The sequence below is a fragment of the Hevea brasiliensis genome, chromosome 10, assembly GCF_030052815.1.
Source record: "Hevea brasiliensis isolate MT/VB/25A 57/8 chromosome 10, ASM3005281v1, whole genome shotgun sequence".
NCBI lineage: Eukaryota > Viridiplantae > Streptophyta > Magnoliopsida > Malpighiales > Euphorbiaceae > Hevea > Hevea brasiliensis.
Window position 1 is genome coordinate 1,511,689 of NC_079502.1, and position 17,488 is coordinate 1,529,176.

At 34.1% G+C, this 17,488-nt stretch overlaps 4 protein-coding genes across 12 annotated transcripts; 1 reads left to right on the forward strand and 3 right to left on the reverse strand.

Annotated features, from left to right (window-relative positions):
* The first annotated feature begins 556 nt into the window (after window positions 1–556).
* Window positions 557–1,620, forward strand: LOC110639125 (pathogenesis-related thaumatin-like protein 3.5). The gene is made up of 2 exons (XM_058128687.1): window positions 557–647; window positions 775–1,620. The coding sequence occupies exons 1-2, from the start codon at window positions 602–604 to the stop codon at window positions 1,458–1,460; spliced, it is 732 nt and encodes a 243-aa protein (XP_057984670.1). The 5' UTR covers window positions 557–601; the 3' UTR covers window positions 1,461–1,620.
* A 2,000-nt stretch (window positions 1,621–3,620) lies between these two features.
* Window positions 3,621–5,223, reverse strand: LOC110639097 (uncharacterized). Its single transcript, XM_021789919.2, has 2 exons — window positions 4,605–5,223; window positions 3,621–4,138 (listed from the first exon to the last, which is right to left on the reverse strand). Exons 1-2 carry the CDS (start codon window positions 5,112–5,114, stop codon window positions 4,079–4,081), a joined length of 570 nt encoding a protein of 189 aa, XP_021645611.1. The 5' UTR covers window positions 5,115–5,223; the 3' UTR covers window positions 3,621–4,078.
* LOC110639096 (biotin carboxyl carrier protein of acetyl-CoA carboxylase 1, chloroplastic) lies at window positions 4,541–12,436 on the reverse strand. Of its 3 annotated transcripts, none has more exons than XR_009140526.1 (7): window positions 12,023–12,436; window positions 9,212–9,525; window positions 8,796–9,123; window positions 8,624–8,695; window positions 6,265–6,330; window positions 6,040–6,158; window positions 4,541–4,556 (listed from the first exon to the last, which is right to left on the reverse strand). XR_009140526.1 is itself a non-coding variant. In XM_021789918.2 (7 exons), the coding sequence occupies exons 1-7, from the start codon at window positions 12,191–12,193 to the stop codon at window positions 6,135–6,137; spliced, it is 882 nt and encodes a 293-aa protein (XP_021645610.2). In that variant the 5' UTR covers window positions 12,194–12,434; the 3' UTR covers window positions 5,876–6,134. The 3 variants fall into 3 exon arrangements, 2 of the variants coding, with proteins under 2 accessions (XP_021645610.2, XP_021645609.2); XM_021789918.2 differs by lacking the exon at window positions 4,541–4,556 and having other exon boundaries at window positions 5,876–6,158; window positions 9,212–9,378; window positions 9,472–9,525; window positions 12,023–12,434; XM_021789917.2 differs by lacking the exon at window positions 4,541–4,556 and having other exon boundaries at window positions 5,876–6,158.
* Window positions 12,437–13,919: 1,483 nt separating this feature from the next.
* On the reverse strand, window positions 13,920–16,980 carry LOC110639098 (uncharacterized). 7 transcript variants are annotated; one of them, XR_009140529.1, is made up of 3 exons: window positions 14,907–16,980; window positions 14,270–14,340; window positions 13,920–14,114 (listed from the first exon to the last, which is right to left on the reverse strand). XR_009140529.1 is itself a non-coding variant. In XM_021789923.2 (2 exons), exon 1 carries the CDS (start codon window positions 16,883–16,885, stop codon window positions 14,942–14,944), a length of 1,944 nt encoding a protein of 647 aa, XP_021645615.2. In that variant the 5' UTR covers window positions 16,886–16,979; the 3' UTR covers window positions 13,920–14,114; window positions 14,907–14,941. The 7 variants fall into 7 exon arrangements, 2 of the variants coding, with proteins under 2 accessions (XP_021645615.2, XP_057984831.1); XR_002491841.2 differs by having other exon boundaries at window positions 14,257–14,340; XR_009140528.1 differs by having other exon boundaries at window positions 14,257–14,340; window positions 14,484–16,980.
* Between the last annotated feature and the right edge of the window lie 508 nt (window positions 16,981–17,488).

Consider the following 17,488-nt stretch of genomic DNA (forward strand, 5'->3'; position numbering starts at 1 on the left):
TGTAAAATATTCAAATTTTATATGCTTAAAATATAATATTTAAAATTTATAAATACTACTGTAAAATATATACCATATATTTAATTATTTATTTCATATAAACAAGCTTGGGATCAATATCTTATACCCAATACATGTGCTATAAAAGCAAGAGAAAGAAGAGAAATGTGACCTCAAATTCATCTTGAAAACATAATTTTTTTAGTTCAGAATTGATAAATATTCTATTTTTCTAAAATAAAAAAGCTTTAAGACAATTAACGGATATATACTTATTCACGCTTCAAACTTAGTAAGTTTTTATGTATTGAAATATATTAGAGATATAAAATTATTACTTTTGGAATTCGTATTTATAAGCTTGAAATATGTTAGAGATATAAAACTGTTACCATTAAAGTCACAAGCCCTCAATTTCTTACAGCAGAATTAACCAATTGGCCGTAAATCCTGCCAGCTCTTGATCATTCCATTGGCATGAAAAAGTTCTTGGCAATTCTACAGGCTTGTCAAATTAATGCAAAAATATATATTATATATATCCACCAATATATCACTACTCTGTACTACTTGGGTACCAACACACACTATTATCTTTCTGATGGCACTTTGGCATTTTCTCCTCCTGGTTTTCATCTCTTTATCAAGTACATTATGGCTTATTCACCCTCTCTCTCTCTCTCTCTCTCTCTCTCTCTCTCTCTCTCTATACATATTTATATAGGCCATATTAGGCTAAAGTGACATGTTTGATTAATTAATGGTTTTTTTCAGGAGGTGATGCTAGGGTTATTACCTTGAAAAACAGATGCAACACCACTATATGGCCTGGATTTCGAGCCACAACATTTGTGTCGAGCCATTCTGAAGAATGGGCCGGTGGTTTCGAGCTAAAACCTGGAGCATCAGCAAATCTTCAAACACCAGTTATATGGATAGGCTATATCTGGGCTCGTTATGGTTGCTCATTTAATCCCTCCGGCCACGGATTTTGCTTCTCCGGTGACTGTGGTGGCGAACTCGCATGTAGCAAGGAAAACTCACCAGTAGAACCAGCCACATTTGCAAGACTTAACATGAATGATATAACTGGAGATGATACATATAAACTTGACGTCATTAATGGGTTCAACTTGCCAATTTCTATAGTGCCAAATGGCCCTGATTCAAGTCTATGTGAAACTATAGAATGTGTTCCACAAGACTTGAGCAATACTTGCCCTAGGGAGCTTCAAGTGAGAAACGAGGGACACATTGTGGCTTGTAGAAGTGGTTGCCTTGCATTCCATAAGCCTGAACTTTGTTGCATTGGTGAATATGCCAATAAGCGGGTTTGTAATCACACAAAATACTCCATCGCCTTCAAGAATACTTGTCCCATAGCTGATACTCATCCTAATGAAAGATTTGTTTACACTGTATGCGATACGTCGCCTAATTACTTGATTATTTTCTGTTGAAAATTTCATGTTAATGATATTTTCATATGGAAATTACTCGTATATGAATTAGGATGAATAAAAAGTATGCGGCGTGTATGCACCTTTGCTCCAGGCATGGAGCCCCTTGGAAAACAAACCTGTTAGTGCTTTGGAGTTGGGAGTGGCTTCTAATAAGCCTTTATTAGTTTACGATTAATTTAATTTCTAAAATTTATTCATTAATTATGGTTAATTATGACTTATCATATTTTTATTTCAATCATTTTTCACAAAATTATAATTATTTTTAATAAATATACTAAAAATAATATTTTATTTTATTTTTTATTGCGATAAGGTGGTATCACAAATCAATTTTTACATAATACAATCTGATTGTCTAACTCAATAATTTAATCTTTAATCAACGAAGTAGAAAACCAAGCCACTTACCAATTAAGCTAACGTCAAGGCTCAATAACAATAATAGCAAATACACGATTAATCATCAATATTTGAGACAACTCGAGTGGTGTTTTACCTTTTGTCACACAGCAATTTGATTAGCTTCAATTTGGTCGATAATGTTGATGATTGCAACATAGTTGAATTTTGTCGAGAAGATGATGCTTCTTATTACAAAGAAGACATGAAAAGGCAGTCATATGGGCAGCATCATCCTCAGCTTCATAATAGATGGGGCAGAAGTAACCAATCCAGACTATTTTAGCATTTTCCAGTGTTCTAATCATTCCAATTGCTTGGTGTCTCATAGAATAAGACCCAAGCGGTCACATAGTGAAAGCTTCAGGGCTTGTTTGGGACAAAAAATTCATTTCCATGTAATAACATCCCATGGAAAAGTGTATGCAATAACAAAGTCATTTTCTCTTAACGACATCACAAAACTAGAGGATGAGTGATCAATAAATGATTGCCACGTAGCATTGAGTATTTTACACTCATCTGTGCATGTTTATTGATTTAGTGCAATACACCCATAATAGCCAAGTATTTTCCAACCATTTCTGCATGCCTCACTAATGATCTTAAGTACTGTCCAACTATTTATTGCATATCAAAATATACAGATCAAATGATTAGGGATGGCAGGCGTTTAAGCATCATAGATACAAACAAGACTATCCTCTTCCAGACCTGCAATGTAAATCACCATATCCATGACTTGTTATGTCAAAGTCAAAAACATTTTTATCCCAATCAAAACTTATCTACTAGAGGAAGCAATGGTTGTTGGCAGAATGAATGGTTATCAAACAAATAGCATTCTAAAAAGTATATAACACTGCAACCAGAAATCCCAATCTTCAATAGCATGACTGAATGATCAATCATGCCCTTGCCAACCAGAACAACAACATAATCTAGATCAAACCTTATTCTGTTCAGAAAACAAACTTTACTGAACAAAAGACATAATCTACAGCCATTCATTTCTGTTCTGATGAAAACACCCAAGAACCAAAAATCAACTTAACTAACTATAATTTCTATATCCTAGCAAAGAAAAAAAAACTTTCAGCAACCTTATTTCATTCTCTATTAATCTTTTTTTGCTTCACAGATTTTAGTTTTCTTGACATCCTAAAGACATTTCTATTTTCTCCACACTGATGATAGTGCTTTTTTTTTTGGTCTATTCTGTGTGCAGCAATCCAGCTACATAATGCACTCACATGGCATGGCCATCCAACTCCAATCTATAACTAAAGCATCCCCCATCCTAATCAGAAGGCCAATGAGAAAGTGCACCCCAATGTTGAAGTTATGAGGGATGATGGGGAAGTAAATCTGCATACCCATTTGCTTTTTCTATAAAAATAAGCTCGACAAACATCCTCCAATTCTGTTGTAGCAACTGATGAATTCCTTGTTTCAATCTAAGGGTAATATTTTTTTTCTCATTCATCATTTGTTGCAATTTATTCCATTAGGTCCGCAAACACAAATATATGCAACTTGATGTCAACTTTCAAAAGATCAAGCTCCTTAAAAGATGGTACAGACTACAGAGAGAGGCAGCGAGGCAGGCAGTAAGGAAGGGGGTTGGTGATAGCTATATGCATAAATACAAAAGTAAAATGATAATAAAAAGCGACTAAGAAATCAGATAAATATAACTGCCAATAAAAGAATAAAAAGTTGAAGGAATTAACACTGCCAACATACACAAAGACATAATTTAAAGGTAGTTTAGTTTACCATAATAATCTTTTATGTATGATTGACACTTATGATAACAATCTACAAACACAAACAATTCTCTCCATTTACAACAACACAATTGCAACACGCTCATACATCTGAATGTATAGTAGTATGACAACAACAAACAGTACAAATCTCTAGCAAACTTACCAGCCAAAACTAAGGCCCCTCATCTCACTATCATCTTCATGAAAAATAAGATCCAATGCTTATTATCTGTTCTTTTTCCTCTTCTTTTGGCCAAAACTGTTATACTTCTCAATGCAGAGACAGAAGTATCAGGCCAAAAAATCTGTACAGGACAGCAAACAAGCACACATACAAAAACATAGGATCTGCCAAGCAAAACTCCCCAGCAGTGTTTGTTGGCAAGAAAAAGAACCCAAAGGTAACATCTAGGCCTTTAGAAGTATATTTGCCTCCACAATCTATGAAGCAGCCCTCAAGTCCCCTTCCCCAGTTTCAAATTCAAGCTTTCCTGGCTGAATCTGAAATCAGATAACAGTAAATATTAGGGACATCCGACAACTAATGAAAGCAAATAGGATGGATAAATCAATCAAAATTAAGCAACATCAACAATACTTTAAAAGTAACATTCTTCACGTGAATTGAGATTTTGCATTCACAGGACACCATATTAACTAAGAAAACTATAGCAATAAATTTCATACGCACCCAGAAGCTCCAAATTTATACGAAAAGCTCATGTTTTTATTGCTTTCTACGTATAAAGGGGAATATGTCCAACGGGTGAAGGGTATAATATCAAAATCCCAATAAAATTTATCTATTTTCCATCCCAAAACAAAATCCAATCCTCCTTATGAGCAATAATCAATCAGAAAAGCTCAATTGCGAACCCCCAATTAAAGTCATAGTTCTATATAAAACAAAAACACTCTAAATCATGCAGAGTAAATATAACAACAATCAAAGACGATAGAGACGAACCTTAGAGTCATCCGATCCCCTCGAATCAACGGGCCCATCACTAGGATCAGAAGCAGTGCATTCGAGAGGGTTCTCAAACAAGGACAAAGAGAACTGCTTGTCCACAACACCAACATCAAAGTATATCAAACCAGAGCTGGGGACATCGACGCGTATACCCTTAACTTGAAACCAAAGGAAGAGCTCTTGCTGCGACACACCGGATAATTCACCGATCTTCCCAAAGGACAAAAGCCCAGAAATGTTGAAATCGTAGTGAAGCTGGTTCTCGAATTTGGCATTGCAAGGTTGGGTTAGGTTTATCTGGAAGTGACCAGTAGTGGGGTCGATTGAAAATTCGGTAATGCCCTTGGGGAGGAGGCCTATGGGAAGGCCGTTTTGGCGGAGATGGTCGTAGATGGACGGCTGGGATGTAGCGGAAAATGGGAAGAGAGTAGTAAGATAGAGGAAGAAAGTGACGGAAACTGCGGGAAAGTGGGGGAAAGCGAGGGATTTTAGACAGGGACCCATTATGGGATTTTCCTTTTAACAGACAAAAGAACAGCCCCAGAGAGAGAGAGAGAGAGAGAGAGAGAGAGAGAGATTGGTCTCTTCGTTTGGATTGTTTGAGGTTGAAGAGGAGGAGAGAATATCCAGAGTGTTTTTATGCGGAGTTTTTTTTTTTAATTTTTTTTTTGGCTTTTTTGTTAAATGTTTGAGTCACGCGTTCTAGAGGAGCGTGGATTCACAGTCAGGAGGATAACGAAAGGGCCAGGGCCCAAGCCCAGGAGCTTTCCGTAATTTACCTTAATATATAGCATTTTTATTTTTTCTGATATGATTTCCCACCATCATCCTTCTCCGCCTCATTCACATTTACAGTGCGCCAAAATCAAATTAATTTATCCAATTTCCAATCAATAGAAACTTAAGATCTCTAATTTTCTATTAAATCGGGAAAACTTTTTTTTTTTTTTTAAGAATGAGGATATCATAAATAGTAAATGGTGGCTTAATAATAGTGCTTTTACACGTTGATATTAATTATTTTTTAATATTATTTTATAATTTTAATTTGTAAAATATCCTATTTTTTGTATTATATTCAAATGAAATAGGTTATGATGCTAATGTTAAGGATTCAATAACAGTTAGAATGACATTAACTGAACTGTCTCTAGGGAAAATTTATAATTGAGCTAAATAACCTTTCACTGAAATCATTTCCAGGATGTAAAGCCCAAATTCTAATTGAAGTCAATTAAAAAATAAATAAAAAAATACTAACAAACTGGAAACAAACAACTAACAACTGATTTATGAGACATACATACTATCCAAACATGGAAAAATAAGTTATTCCTTAGATGCAGTAATAAATTTAACAAAAAAATCATATTAGAATCAGTAAATTTTTTTGTTGCTCCTAACAACTCATCCCAAACAAAAACACTCCAATACAATAACAATGCCGCATCTCACAACATTACCAAGAACAGCACTCAGCCTTCTAATCTATAACCTCTACTCGTCTGATCAACCGTCGAGCTTTTAGGGTTCAATCATAAACAAAGGCTGTCAAAAGAACAACAAAAGAAATCAGGCAGGGAGAAAATGATAATATATCATAAATATGTAGCAATCCAAACTGCTTCGATGAGGTTTTTCTGAGAAAACTTACTGTGTCAACACTGACTGGCCTGCCATCTTCTGCAAGAATTTCAACTATGGTCCCTGACTGATCAGCCTAAAGAGAATATTACATTTCAAGCACAATCAGCAAATCAACTAGAGATGCTTCAAAAAAATAAAGAAATAAAGTATCATGAACTAACAAATGCTCAACTGCTAATTACTTTTCATCTTTGAAATTTGCTCCCCAATTAATAGCAGTTTTCATTTTAGTGAATTAGCCTCAATTTGTACAAATATTGCTGATGAAGCATGTAGGTCGCAGCGAACTTGTGAAATGCTTCAATGTGAAGTAGTCTCTTCCCACTAGGGATGTGCAGTTTTTTCAATCTTAAAATTTAATCGTTTATAATTTTGATAATTTTTATTTTCATAAAAATCAAAAAAATTATTAATATATATAGGAAATAAAAAAATCGAATCAAATTGAATCAAATCAAAGAAAACCGAACCGAACCTAAAGATTTTTGAGTTTTGATTTCTAATTTTTTGTTTTTATGTTTTTATTATTTAGATTTAATGTTAAAAATATGAAATTTTATAAATTTCGGTTTGATAATTTATCAAATTTTCTCTTATCAATCTTTAAAATTTTTGATTTTCGATTTTCGATTTTATCCTACTTCCCACAACAGAAGGTAGCATTGCATCTTAGGATATGCTTTATTGAACAAATTGGAAAGTTTATTTGCTTTCTAGGGTGTAGTTCTACAGCATCCCCATCTCCTCTTAGTGTAGTGTGATTTTCTCTGTTTATGTCTTTTCTTCTACTCTATTCATCTTTGCCTAAAATCTAGGTGAATACTGAGCAGCCGTTTATGATCTCTCCTAATATGATTTATAGTGAAATTAAACTCTTTCTCCTCCAACCAATTTCCTAAGCCGTAATAGCTGCATCCTAAACCTTTCCTGTATGATTCCCACAACTCCCAAAAAAAGATAACCATATTATTTCAGAATTCCACAGGCTCTCCTATAGTATACACTAGAAGGACATTAAGTTTCTACATAATGATTCTTCAAATGGAAAGCACGCTACCTCCATCCAAAGTAGAAGGATAATAAATTTCAATGCAACTGAGTTATTACACAGAATGACAATTGACGTTACCTATCAAATTCTTAAATGGGGACAGCATATCGAAGTCCTAAGTGAAGTTTAGCAGCAATTATGAACTTTAATATTCATAAAAGTTCGAAACTTATCACATTTTGAAATAATTAGTCCCTCTTTTTTTGGGCAGGCTGTAAGTTTCTATATAACTTAATAGATAAAACTTACCAGAGTCTGTCAGTCTCACTTTGGATGATTATTTGTTTCTTGAATTTCAGTTATCATAAATTTAAGTAGTTATCCAAAAAAAAAGAAAAAGAAAAAGCAGCAATTCCTCTTCCCTAGTTATTCTATTCATAGTTAATGATGCAAATTATGTCATTGGAGCCAAGAAAACCAATATATTCAACACTTGTCTGAATTTTAAAGTAAATTCTGTCAACTTAGGCTTCAAGGAGAGCTATCAAAACTTCAAGAGACCTTTAAGACAACTTGCATCTGCATCTAATATTTTTCTTTCACCCCTGCCACCAACTTATCTATCTCCATAGAACCCCCAAGGCCTCATCATCTCACCAATTTAGACAGAAAGAGAGACTTTTGTAATTTTTCCCTATATATATATGGGTGTGCAGTTTTCGGTTTAAATTTGGTTTATAATTTTGATAATTTCGTTATTCAGTTTATTTTCATAAAAATCAAAAAAATTATTAATATATATAGGAAATAAAAAAATCGAATCAAATTGAATCGAAAAATCAAAGAAAACCAAACCGAACCTAAAGATTTTTGAGTTTTGATTTCTGATTTTTTTTGTTTTTATGTTTTTATTATTTAGATTTAATGTTAAAAATATGAAATTTTATAAATTTCGTTTGATCTTTCTCTTATCAATCTTTAAAATTTTCGATTTTCGGTTTTATTATATATATATATATATATATATATGTAAAATTACATTTTGATACATGCTATTGAAACTAAACAAACGTGTCAATCCTGCCACATCTTTATATCTTCTACCCTCACAATATACAAAAACAAAATTAGGATTATGTTTAACTTTAATCTGGTATCACTAAATATTCTATTTGTCATGAGTTTATCTTTATCGAGTAGAAATAATGATATGAATAGGACTGTTCTTAGCATCAAAGCCTAGGAAAAAATAGAATGAACCACAAATGAAGAACAACACTTGCAAACTACTGCATAAATTAACAAGAAATCAACTTATGAAGGATAAAAATGTTAATAGTAATCTCCAATAAAAATTAAATGCAAAGTAACTTACTTCTATTTCATTCATCAATTTCATGGCTTCAATGATGCACACGACTTGTCCCTTCTGCACTTTGTCTCCAACCTATAGCAATCATATGAAAATAACGCAAAAGTAAATATGCCAATTCAATCATAAAGTTAGCATCATTCATGACAAGAAAGGTAGAGTATAGATGATTTACCTTCACAAAAGATGGTTCACCTGGAGCAGGACTTCTGTAGAATGTGCCTGCCATAGGGCATTTAAATGGTGGAAGTGATGACTTGGGTGATTTAGCAGCAGAAGGTGCAGGTGATGGGGGTGGAGCAGTGGAAGCTGGACTAGAGGCTGTAGAGGAAGCCGCAGGTGGGGCTGGTGGCATTAGTTGTGATGGTGAAGGTGAAGGTGAGTGCATCATAACCACTGAAGCAGGAGATGGTGGCTGAGGCAAGGCCTCCTTTTTCCGAATTATCAGTTCACAATCAAGTTGTTTTAACTGCAACTCCACAATATCTCTTGAATCAACCAGCCTACAATGATGATAAAACATAAAATAGTTACAGTAACATTCTCAGAATGAATGTAGGATGGTAAAAAGAGCAAGTTGGGTTCCCTTACTTCACAAGGCTTAAAACTTGTGTAATAAATTCAGATATTGACTCCTCTGTAGCCAAAGTTGGAGGTGAAGGCTCATTTGATGGCTTAGCATCCTTTCCTTCCTGTGATGGTACTTCTGATTTGTTTGAAGGTGAGGCAGCAGCATTTGAGGATCCATCCACAGCAACCTTGAAGGCAACAGAAAACCCCAAAAGCATGTCCAGGGAGGAATGAAAATGTGAACACATATCATCAAATGAAAACCACTGAAAGAACCTTACCTCATTCAACTGAGCTTTCACAAAAGTGGAACTGTTACGATCAAGCTTCAGACCCTACATTGCAAGAACATTTTCAGTCTTTCCATGCTGAATAGAAACATAAGTTTGAATTTTCTCAATTAAACATAAATAAATAAATAAATGTTGCAACCAATAAATTTCTGTAGGTTGGCAAATGTATTCTGCATAAATGGAAATTGTCACACATAGAATAAGGGGAAAAATACATAGAATGTTCCAAATTTCACATTCAGTTAATTGACAATTATGCTAGGGAGAGAGAGGGACAGGAAAAGGGAGAGGGAGAGTACTTCTGATATGTTCAGGCTTAAGTGACTATTCTAGTGATAATTTTAATTCATCTGCAAGCAGAAGAGCGTAGCCACAAATTCTCCCTCTTTCCAGAATTGTTTGTATTTCTTCCAATAAACAAATACTCATGGATTTCAAGTCATAACTTGACAAAAAGGCTTTATAAGTAAAAATAAACAAAATCCACTCTAAAATGAAGTTGACAGGCTATAATAATACATGCCTTTCAATGTTCCAATCCAAGTGATGATACCAAAAACCATTGCCAAAGTCAAAACTCAAAAACAAGGCTATGTGTTCTGCAAACTGAAGTATATAAAGTTCATTTAGTACATATCACCTCATAATGGATTGGTTCAAATCTTTCATGGCACATAAATGATGCGATTGAAAATTCTGAAGGTGTCAATTTAGTGCATAACATGTGGCAATGAAATTGGCATGCTCTCTGATAAGTGGGAACAATTACTGGTTAATTCAACCATGATCATTGCATATAGCATCACCCTATAATGTTAAGAGTTGGACTTCATGTCTGTAGCACATTGGTGAAAGCCTATAAGCAATTCCCAAATCTTCATCAACATTAAATAGATGCCTCTTTATTGAGTGGAAAGCTTAAAGAAGCAATTTAAACCAGATTATGGTCCTAGGAAACAACTAAATATTTGTGAACTTTCTAATCCAAGTGTGATTTTAAACAAGCTTCAGAATTCTTACAAGAATTTTTTTCCATCAAATAAAATGAGATTTTGATAATAAATGGTAAAGAAATAAGTTATATATTTGAAATAAAAAGCATAGATATAAAAATTGGAAAATTCACACCTACCTATGGATGTATCATTTAAGTCACTACACAAAAATATCAAACAGCCTCCAAATTGGAAATGAATAAATAGATACCAAAACCAAATTCATCAAGAAGAACAATATGAATTTTCATATCAACAAGCACAAAATAATCGTATGCTGCTTAAAAGTCTCTAGGGTTTAAAACAACAACTAAAACATTGAAATGAGAAGTCTAATGAATTTACAAGTGATATCAACTTATTATTTGATCTAAATAATCCATAGAAGATATTTCATCATGTAAAACTTATCATGCTAGAGAAACAGAGCAAGGCTCTAGCAGTGAAGCTGTATTTGGGTGAATTTTGAATCCACATATAAAAGGTACTAACAGACTAATTAACAAATTGGTACATTTTGTATTCTAAAAGACAAAAAGAAAAAAAGTGAAACCCTTTAAATCTAGAATATAAAACTTCATAATACATTATGATTTCCAAGTTCACCATTTTTCTAACCGAAAACCAAATACTGAATGGGAAGTAGGAACAGGTGTAAATACATGCTAATATAAGCATTTCCATCCTTATCAAAACATCGCTAAAAGTAAGCCACATCACAATCGGCCAATATTCGTGTCATCTGAAAAGGCAATGGTGTCAGACTATTTCACCTTTCTCATAGTAAGATGACAGCAAATCAAACTCGCTGTGTGATGTGTTGTCCTGTTAACTGTTATCATGCAAAACCTCAACCCCACCCGCCCATATTTCTAATGTTTCCAAAAGAAAATCATATATGCTAGAACAAGTTCCATATGATAACACAATTAAATTTATGATGAGCAAGAAAAAACAATCAACCAAATTCAGTCTAAAAGTCTATCATAATTCAATCAACGATACATTATATCAAATGGAACAAGCAAGGAAATTTCATCGAAGCAGCTCAGATATAAATTCAATGAAACATGGCAATGGACCTCCAATGAACCTTAACTACTTATCTTATAAATTGATTGTACCTACTTCTTTATGTAAATCTTTGTATTCAATAAAGCATTTTTTAAAATTTTTATTTCTAAATAATCAATATTTCTATTAGCACCCAAGCAAGTAAGCCACAAAACAAATAGCTAAGAAAAGAGAGAGAGAGAGAGAGAGAGAGAGAGAGAGAGAGAGAGAATTGCATTCTATTTACTTGTAATTTGCAGAATTACAAAAGATTATCAGCTAGAAACTAATATAAAACTTGGAAAATCCAAAAAAATCAACAAATCAAAAGCTCTTAGATCACACTAATTTCAGCTCATAAACTTCTTTCCCTTCCACGCATTAACAAAACCAGGTAAATCACAAATAGGTAAATTCAGAAACAAGAATCAGCGAAGAATTTAACTTCGCCTGAAATCAACAAAAATAAAATAAAATAAAATAAATAAAACCTTGGTGAAAAAACGGAGCTTCTGTGCAGGAGAGAGGCGAAAAGAGACCCGCGAGAGGGCGTAAGTATTGTAATGAGGGAAATTGACAGTGGTTTTGGAGACGGTGGAAGCAGAAGCGGAAGCAGAAGCAGAAGCAGAAGCGGAGGCAGTTGTGGAGAGTGAAGACGCCATTGGTTTCGGTGATTTCTAGGCTAACCTTAGCGAGTGAGTGTTGATAGAGAAGAAGGTCCAGTGTTGAATTTGTAAGAGTCGCAGATAGAGAGAGAGGGTGTGTGCGTGTGTTTTGAGGAATCCGCCTGAGGAGAGGAGGCAGGGAAAAGGCCTATTTCTCTTCGAGAGTTAAGAGTTTGAGGATCGATGAAACCAATAAGAGGTGACGAAACCACCGGTCCCCGAAGGTTTTCTGCTTGCTTGGCAAAAATTATATATATAGTATATTTTTTCAATTTCAACAAAAAAACAAATAAAATTTGAAAATATATATGTAATATAAAACTCTATTTCCACAACCTTTTAAATTAAAAAAAAAAATTTGAAAAGTTTTAATGTGACAAAATTTTTTGGTTCTCTTTAAGTGATAAATCAGATTTTTGATCTAATTATGTATAGTATATTCAGTTTTATATAATTTTCTAAAAATAAAAAAAAAATTAGAATCGAACATAACCTAATAGTTTTTTTTTTTTGAAATAATTGTTATTAAATCTAAAATTAAGGTTAAAATGATAATTGAATTAAATTAAATTAATTTTATTTAATTTATTAATTATTATAAATTTTAATTTATTTACTTTTTTAATTTTACAATCCTAACTGAAACGGATTGACAAATGCGTACTCCTATAGACAAATATGATTATTGTTGTTATGTTCATATGTTACTTCTGTACAAACAATATGAGCAAATTGATGTCTAAAATTTAGCTATATCTTTTTGTCATATTGATGGTAACACTACCGAGCGTAGTGACCTGATGGTTAACTTAGTGAAATAATTCTGTCTCACCTCGATTTTGGCTTCTCGCACTAACATTGAGAGCATGATGATTAAATATTGTTTATGCTTAGAAGTGCAAGTGAAAGTCTACGACGAGTTATTCAATGAATCATTTCACGGGTATCATTTCAAATTCAGTGGTGGATCCCTTTCTTAGGAATTAAATTAAATTAAAGACGTTAATCGATGACTCCAAATCTCGGGCATAAAGGTGCTATAACCGTCACACCCAGCCCTCATTTTTACAATTTAAAAAAAAATCATCAAATTTTTTTTTTTGTGTTTTTTTTTAAATTTTATGGTTCATCGAGACATCATTTAGTTGAAAATAAGTGAACTAGGAAACTTTCTAAAGTTTTTTTTTTTTAACTCTTTGAGTAGTAATTTATCTCTAAAAAGTCAAGTTTCCAAGAAGTGGTTCATTTGAACCAAGGGATTTTGATCACTAGAGTAGTGAAGATGGTGAAGTTGAAATTGTAAACGAGAGTGTTGGTTCTGAGACACTGCAAAAGGAAACTAAATAACAATTTCAATGGACTGATTAACAATGTCTTCTCAACCCCGCTCAATGAGTTTCACTGTTTAAAACAATAGAATAATGGTCACAGTTTTTGTTCCTTTTGGGCAGTGTTTTCTTCACTGCTTTGTGGTTTTTGCTCCTTAGCAATCTTAAGAATAATGGTTGCATTTCTAATGCATTTACGTTAAAAAATGAAAAGCAAGCATTTCTTATAACTTCAGTCAGACACATTGGCACATCCTGATAGTAGGAATGAGGTGAAAAAAGCATGTTGGATTTTCTTCCTTTAACTGACTTAAACCCACCACCCTCTCTCCAAAAAATAAACAAATAAAAAAAAATAAATTAGGGGGAAGGAGGGAAAAACCTACAGCAATGACTGGTTGACAAGCACCAAGTATATATTTCCTCATTAGGATGCACCGAATTGAGGCAACGTAACAAAGTCAAAATCTTGCATTTCTTGATAAATTATATAAAAGAAAGAAGATACAAAAACATATTTATCTAATTATCTTGAAGCCCACATGACATCTTCGAGCATTAGCAGTCCCCAATACATATCAGATCACCACCTGTTCATATTCAGCAAGTATCAATTAGTCCAGCAGTTTTAGGCCTAAAAATTTTAGTCATTCTGGGAGGAAGTGGGGAAGCCATAGGAGGATTATGAAGACATAACAACCAACCAACTCAGGAAAATAGACTATAGCTAACCAAAGTAGAGGAACTCTCATTTCTCTGCCGGAGGTTGGATGGTTTGCTGCCCTCAAACTTGCAGAAATTTCTTGCAGGGTATACCTTATAAAGAAACAAAAGTTTTACCTCCCACATATAAGAAAACTACTTACAATTTGACAGATGACACAAGTTGCCATCTCAAGGGCAATTAACAGAAGCAGCAATGTTATTGACCATAGGAAGTGATGCAGTGTAACACATACCAAGCTTGCTTAACTAAACTACACAATGCATCAGTTGTCCCTCAGTCTTCAAAAAAAAGCTCAACTCCAGTTCAAGAACAATAGCCTTGAGTTTAAGTTCTGCAAATACCAGCCTTAACAAAAACAATAGGATGCTAAAATTTTAATTATCTAGTGACAAATATTCACAAAACCAAAAAGGTTCGAGCAAGGCTCTGTTTCTTGTCCTGAAAACCTACCAGAAGCCACCCCAAATTCCAGTGATTGTTCATAAATTTTAACAAAAACTTTCAGTTTTGCTACAATGAACAGAACAAGGATACAGCTTTTTACAACGAGGGCATGCCTAAACCTAAGCCAGAATGAATAAAAGAAAGAAAAAAAAAATAGAAAGAAACTTATATAATAAAGATTATAAACGTACATTCCATGTTTAGAATTTACCTCTATGGCACATCTCCATTAGTTATGGATTGCGCTCAGTGCTTTTCTTTGCCCTTAGTATTTTGGTATGCTGCAAGTCGAGCTTGTGAAAGCTTAGTTTTCGCTTGTCGACGCTTCCTTTTAGCAGGCTTAGATAGGTTGCCTGATTTAACATTTGAATCCTCCAATGCTGCTTTCCCATCTTGATGAGGACCCACAACTGAAATTGATTTTTTATCACCATCACCCTTTGATCTATTCTTTTTATTGGTCCCCTGACGATTCAATCCGCCCCGGAGAAGCTCCCTAGTCCTCTTTTTAAATTCGTGTCTCTTGTTATTAGCCACCTTCCATTGCCTCTCCCTATAAGGAGCAAGCTTTTTAATGGGTACATATTGATTCAACTCCTTGTCATCCAACATCAATATTTCTTTCGTCTTTAATCCATACCTATTAGGATCCACTTTAGAATACTTAAACCTTGTCTTCAAGTCTCCAATTGTACCCTCATAGTCCAATTTATAATACTCCTCTAACATTTCCTCCCTAGCTTTCTTCACCAGTGACATCTTACGCTTCCTCTTCCGTTTACTTTCCTCATTGTGCTCTACTTCATTGCCTCCTCCTTCCTCTTCTCCATCGCCTCTTTCTTCCTCTTCTTCATTGTCATCATCATCATTTCCGTTCTCAGCCTTTAGTTTCAAAAACCTTTCTCTTGCAGCTAAAAACCCATCGGCATCTTCAACTGCATCCCACCCCTTAGGAAGTCCAAGTAACTCATCCTCCTTATCAAAATCTGGTTTCTCGATAGAAGCCCTGTCATCATCATTATCACTACCAAATCCGGGATCCACATCATCTGCATTATAATACTCCTCACCAAAAGCCTTCTTCATCATTTTATCGTACTCTGCTGGATCAAAATCCTCTTCCAAATTATCCAAATCCAATGCAAAATCATTATCGTTCTTAACCCCAGCAGTCTCCATTACCTTCATCATCCTCTCTTTCATTTCCTTCTTTTTCAAATTCTTCAAATGTTTCAACTCTTCCTTCCTCTCCATCTCAGCAATCTTCATCCTCTCCTCCTTATTCTTCCTCTGCTCTTTTCTCGTATTCTCCTTCTTCCTCACCGACCCTTCCACTTTTCTTGAGTGTCCCATCACCTTATCCCCTGCATTCTCTTCATATCTAAAATTATAACTCTCCTCATACTTTTCCTGCCTTTCAATCTCCTCCTCATCTTTCAACAAGTCATGCACTTCAGTATCCTCCAAAACACTACTCCTGTCCTTATTTTCCCTATCAATCCACATTTGTTTCTCAAAAAACTCTTTCAAAAACTTGTTATTCTCATCCAACTCCCCCTCTGGACCAAAATACTCGCCCAACTCCTTCTCCAACTCTCCATAATCATCATCAGCATCCTCATCATTTTCATTTTTCTTCTCTTTTGGTTTCAACAAATCCCCTCCACCATCCTCCTCTGCATTTTTCACAGCATCCAAAAATTCTTTCTTTAATTCCTCTTGTTCCTCATTGTAAGTCTTCTTCCTAGTGAATTCCACATCTTTCTCTTCAAATTCAGGCCCTTCCTCCATCAGTTGCTGGGCCACCACATCCTTCAAGTACATAGCTTTCTTCTTCCGCTCCCTATTTTCATTTTCGTCATCACTATCGTTCTCAGACTCAAAAAGAATGGCATTCTGATACACAGAATCGTCTCTTTTCCTTACCTTGTTTAAATTCTCGAATAGCTTCTTGAGATCTTCTTTTTTGCTCAGCTTAGAGATATCGGCATCGTCTTCTTCGTCTGATGATTCCGATTCCAATTCTGAACCCGACTCTTCGATTTGGCCTCTCTTCTTGAGCTCCTGGTATCTCTGGAGGGCCTCGCGCTGCTTGTTGTGCTCATATCGACGGGCGAATTCCTTGTCGATTTCTATCTTCGAAATGTTGACGTTCTGGGCGTCTTCGTCGTCGAACAGTTTCATCCCCATCGCTAAAAATTAGGGTTTTGCACAATCCCTTTAGCTGGATTGAATGATTTGCAAAGACAGAGACGTTAGTCTTTAGCATTTACCACAGAGGCGATTAGGGTTTTAGATACACCCTCCCTCTCTAGATGGGTCGGAGCCCAACCCATCTTGTATGGGCCCCTAGCCGTTCTTGCAAGTGGGTCTCTTTTTTTTTTTAATTAAAATTTTTCAATATATACTTTTTTTCATATTCATATAAAATCCATTCAAGACACTAATCTCACTTAAATTATTAAAATTGATTATCTATGGAATCTAACATATTTATATTATAGTGGAATTTAATTATTTGAATTTCAATTAAAATTAAATAAATAAAATAAATTATATCAAAATTCTCTGAAATAAATGAATAAAAAAGTATTAATTATTATATATCATGTGAAATATGATTACCTATATGTACTTTTATCTAAAAAAATTCTTAATTAACATTTTTAAATAAATAAAAATATATAATTTTTATTTTTTTTATATATTAATGTAATTACTTCCTCCGCTCATAAATTATAATTATATTTAATTTTTTATTTTATCTAAAATTATTTATCACAATTAAAATAT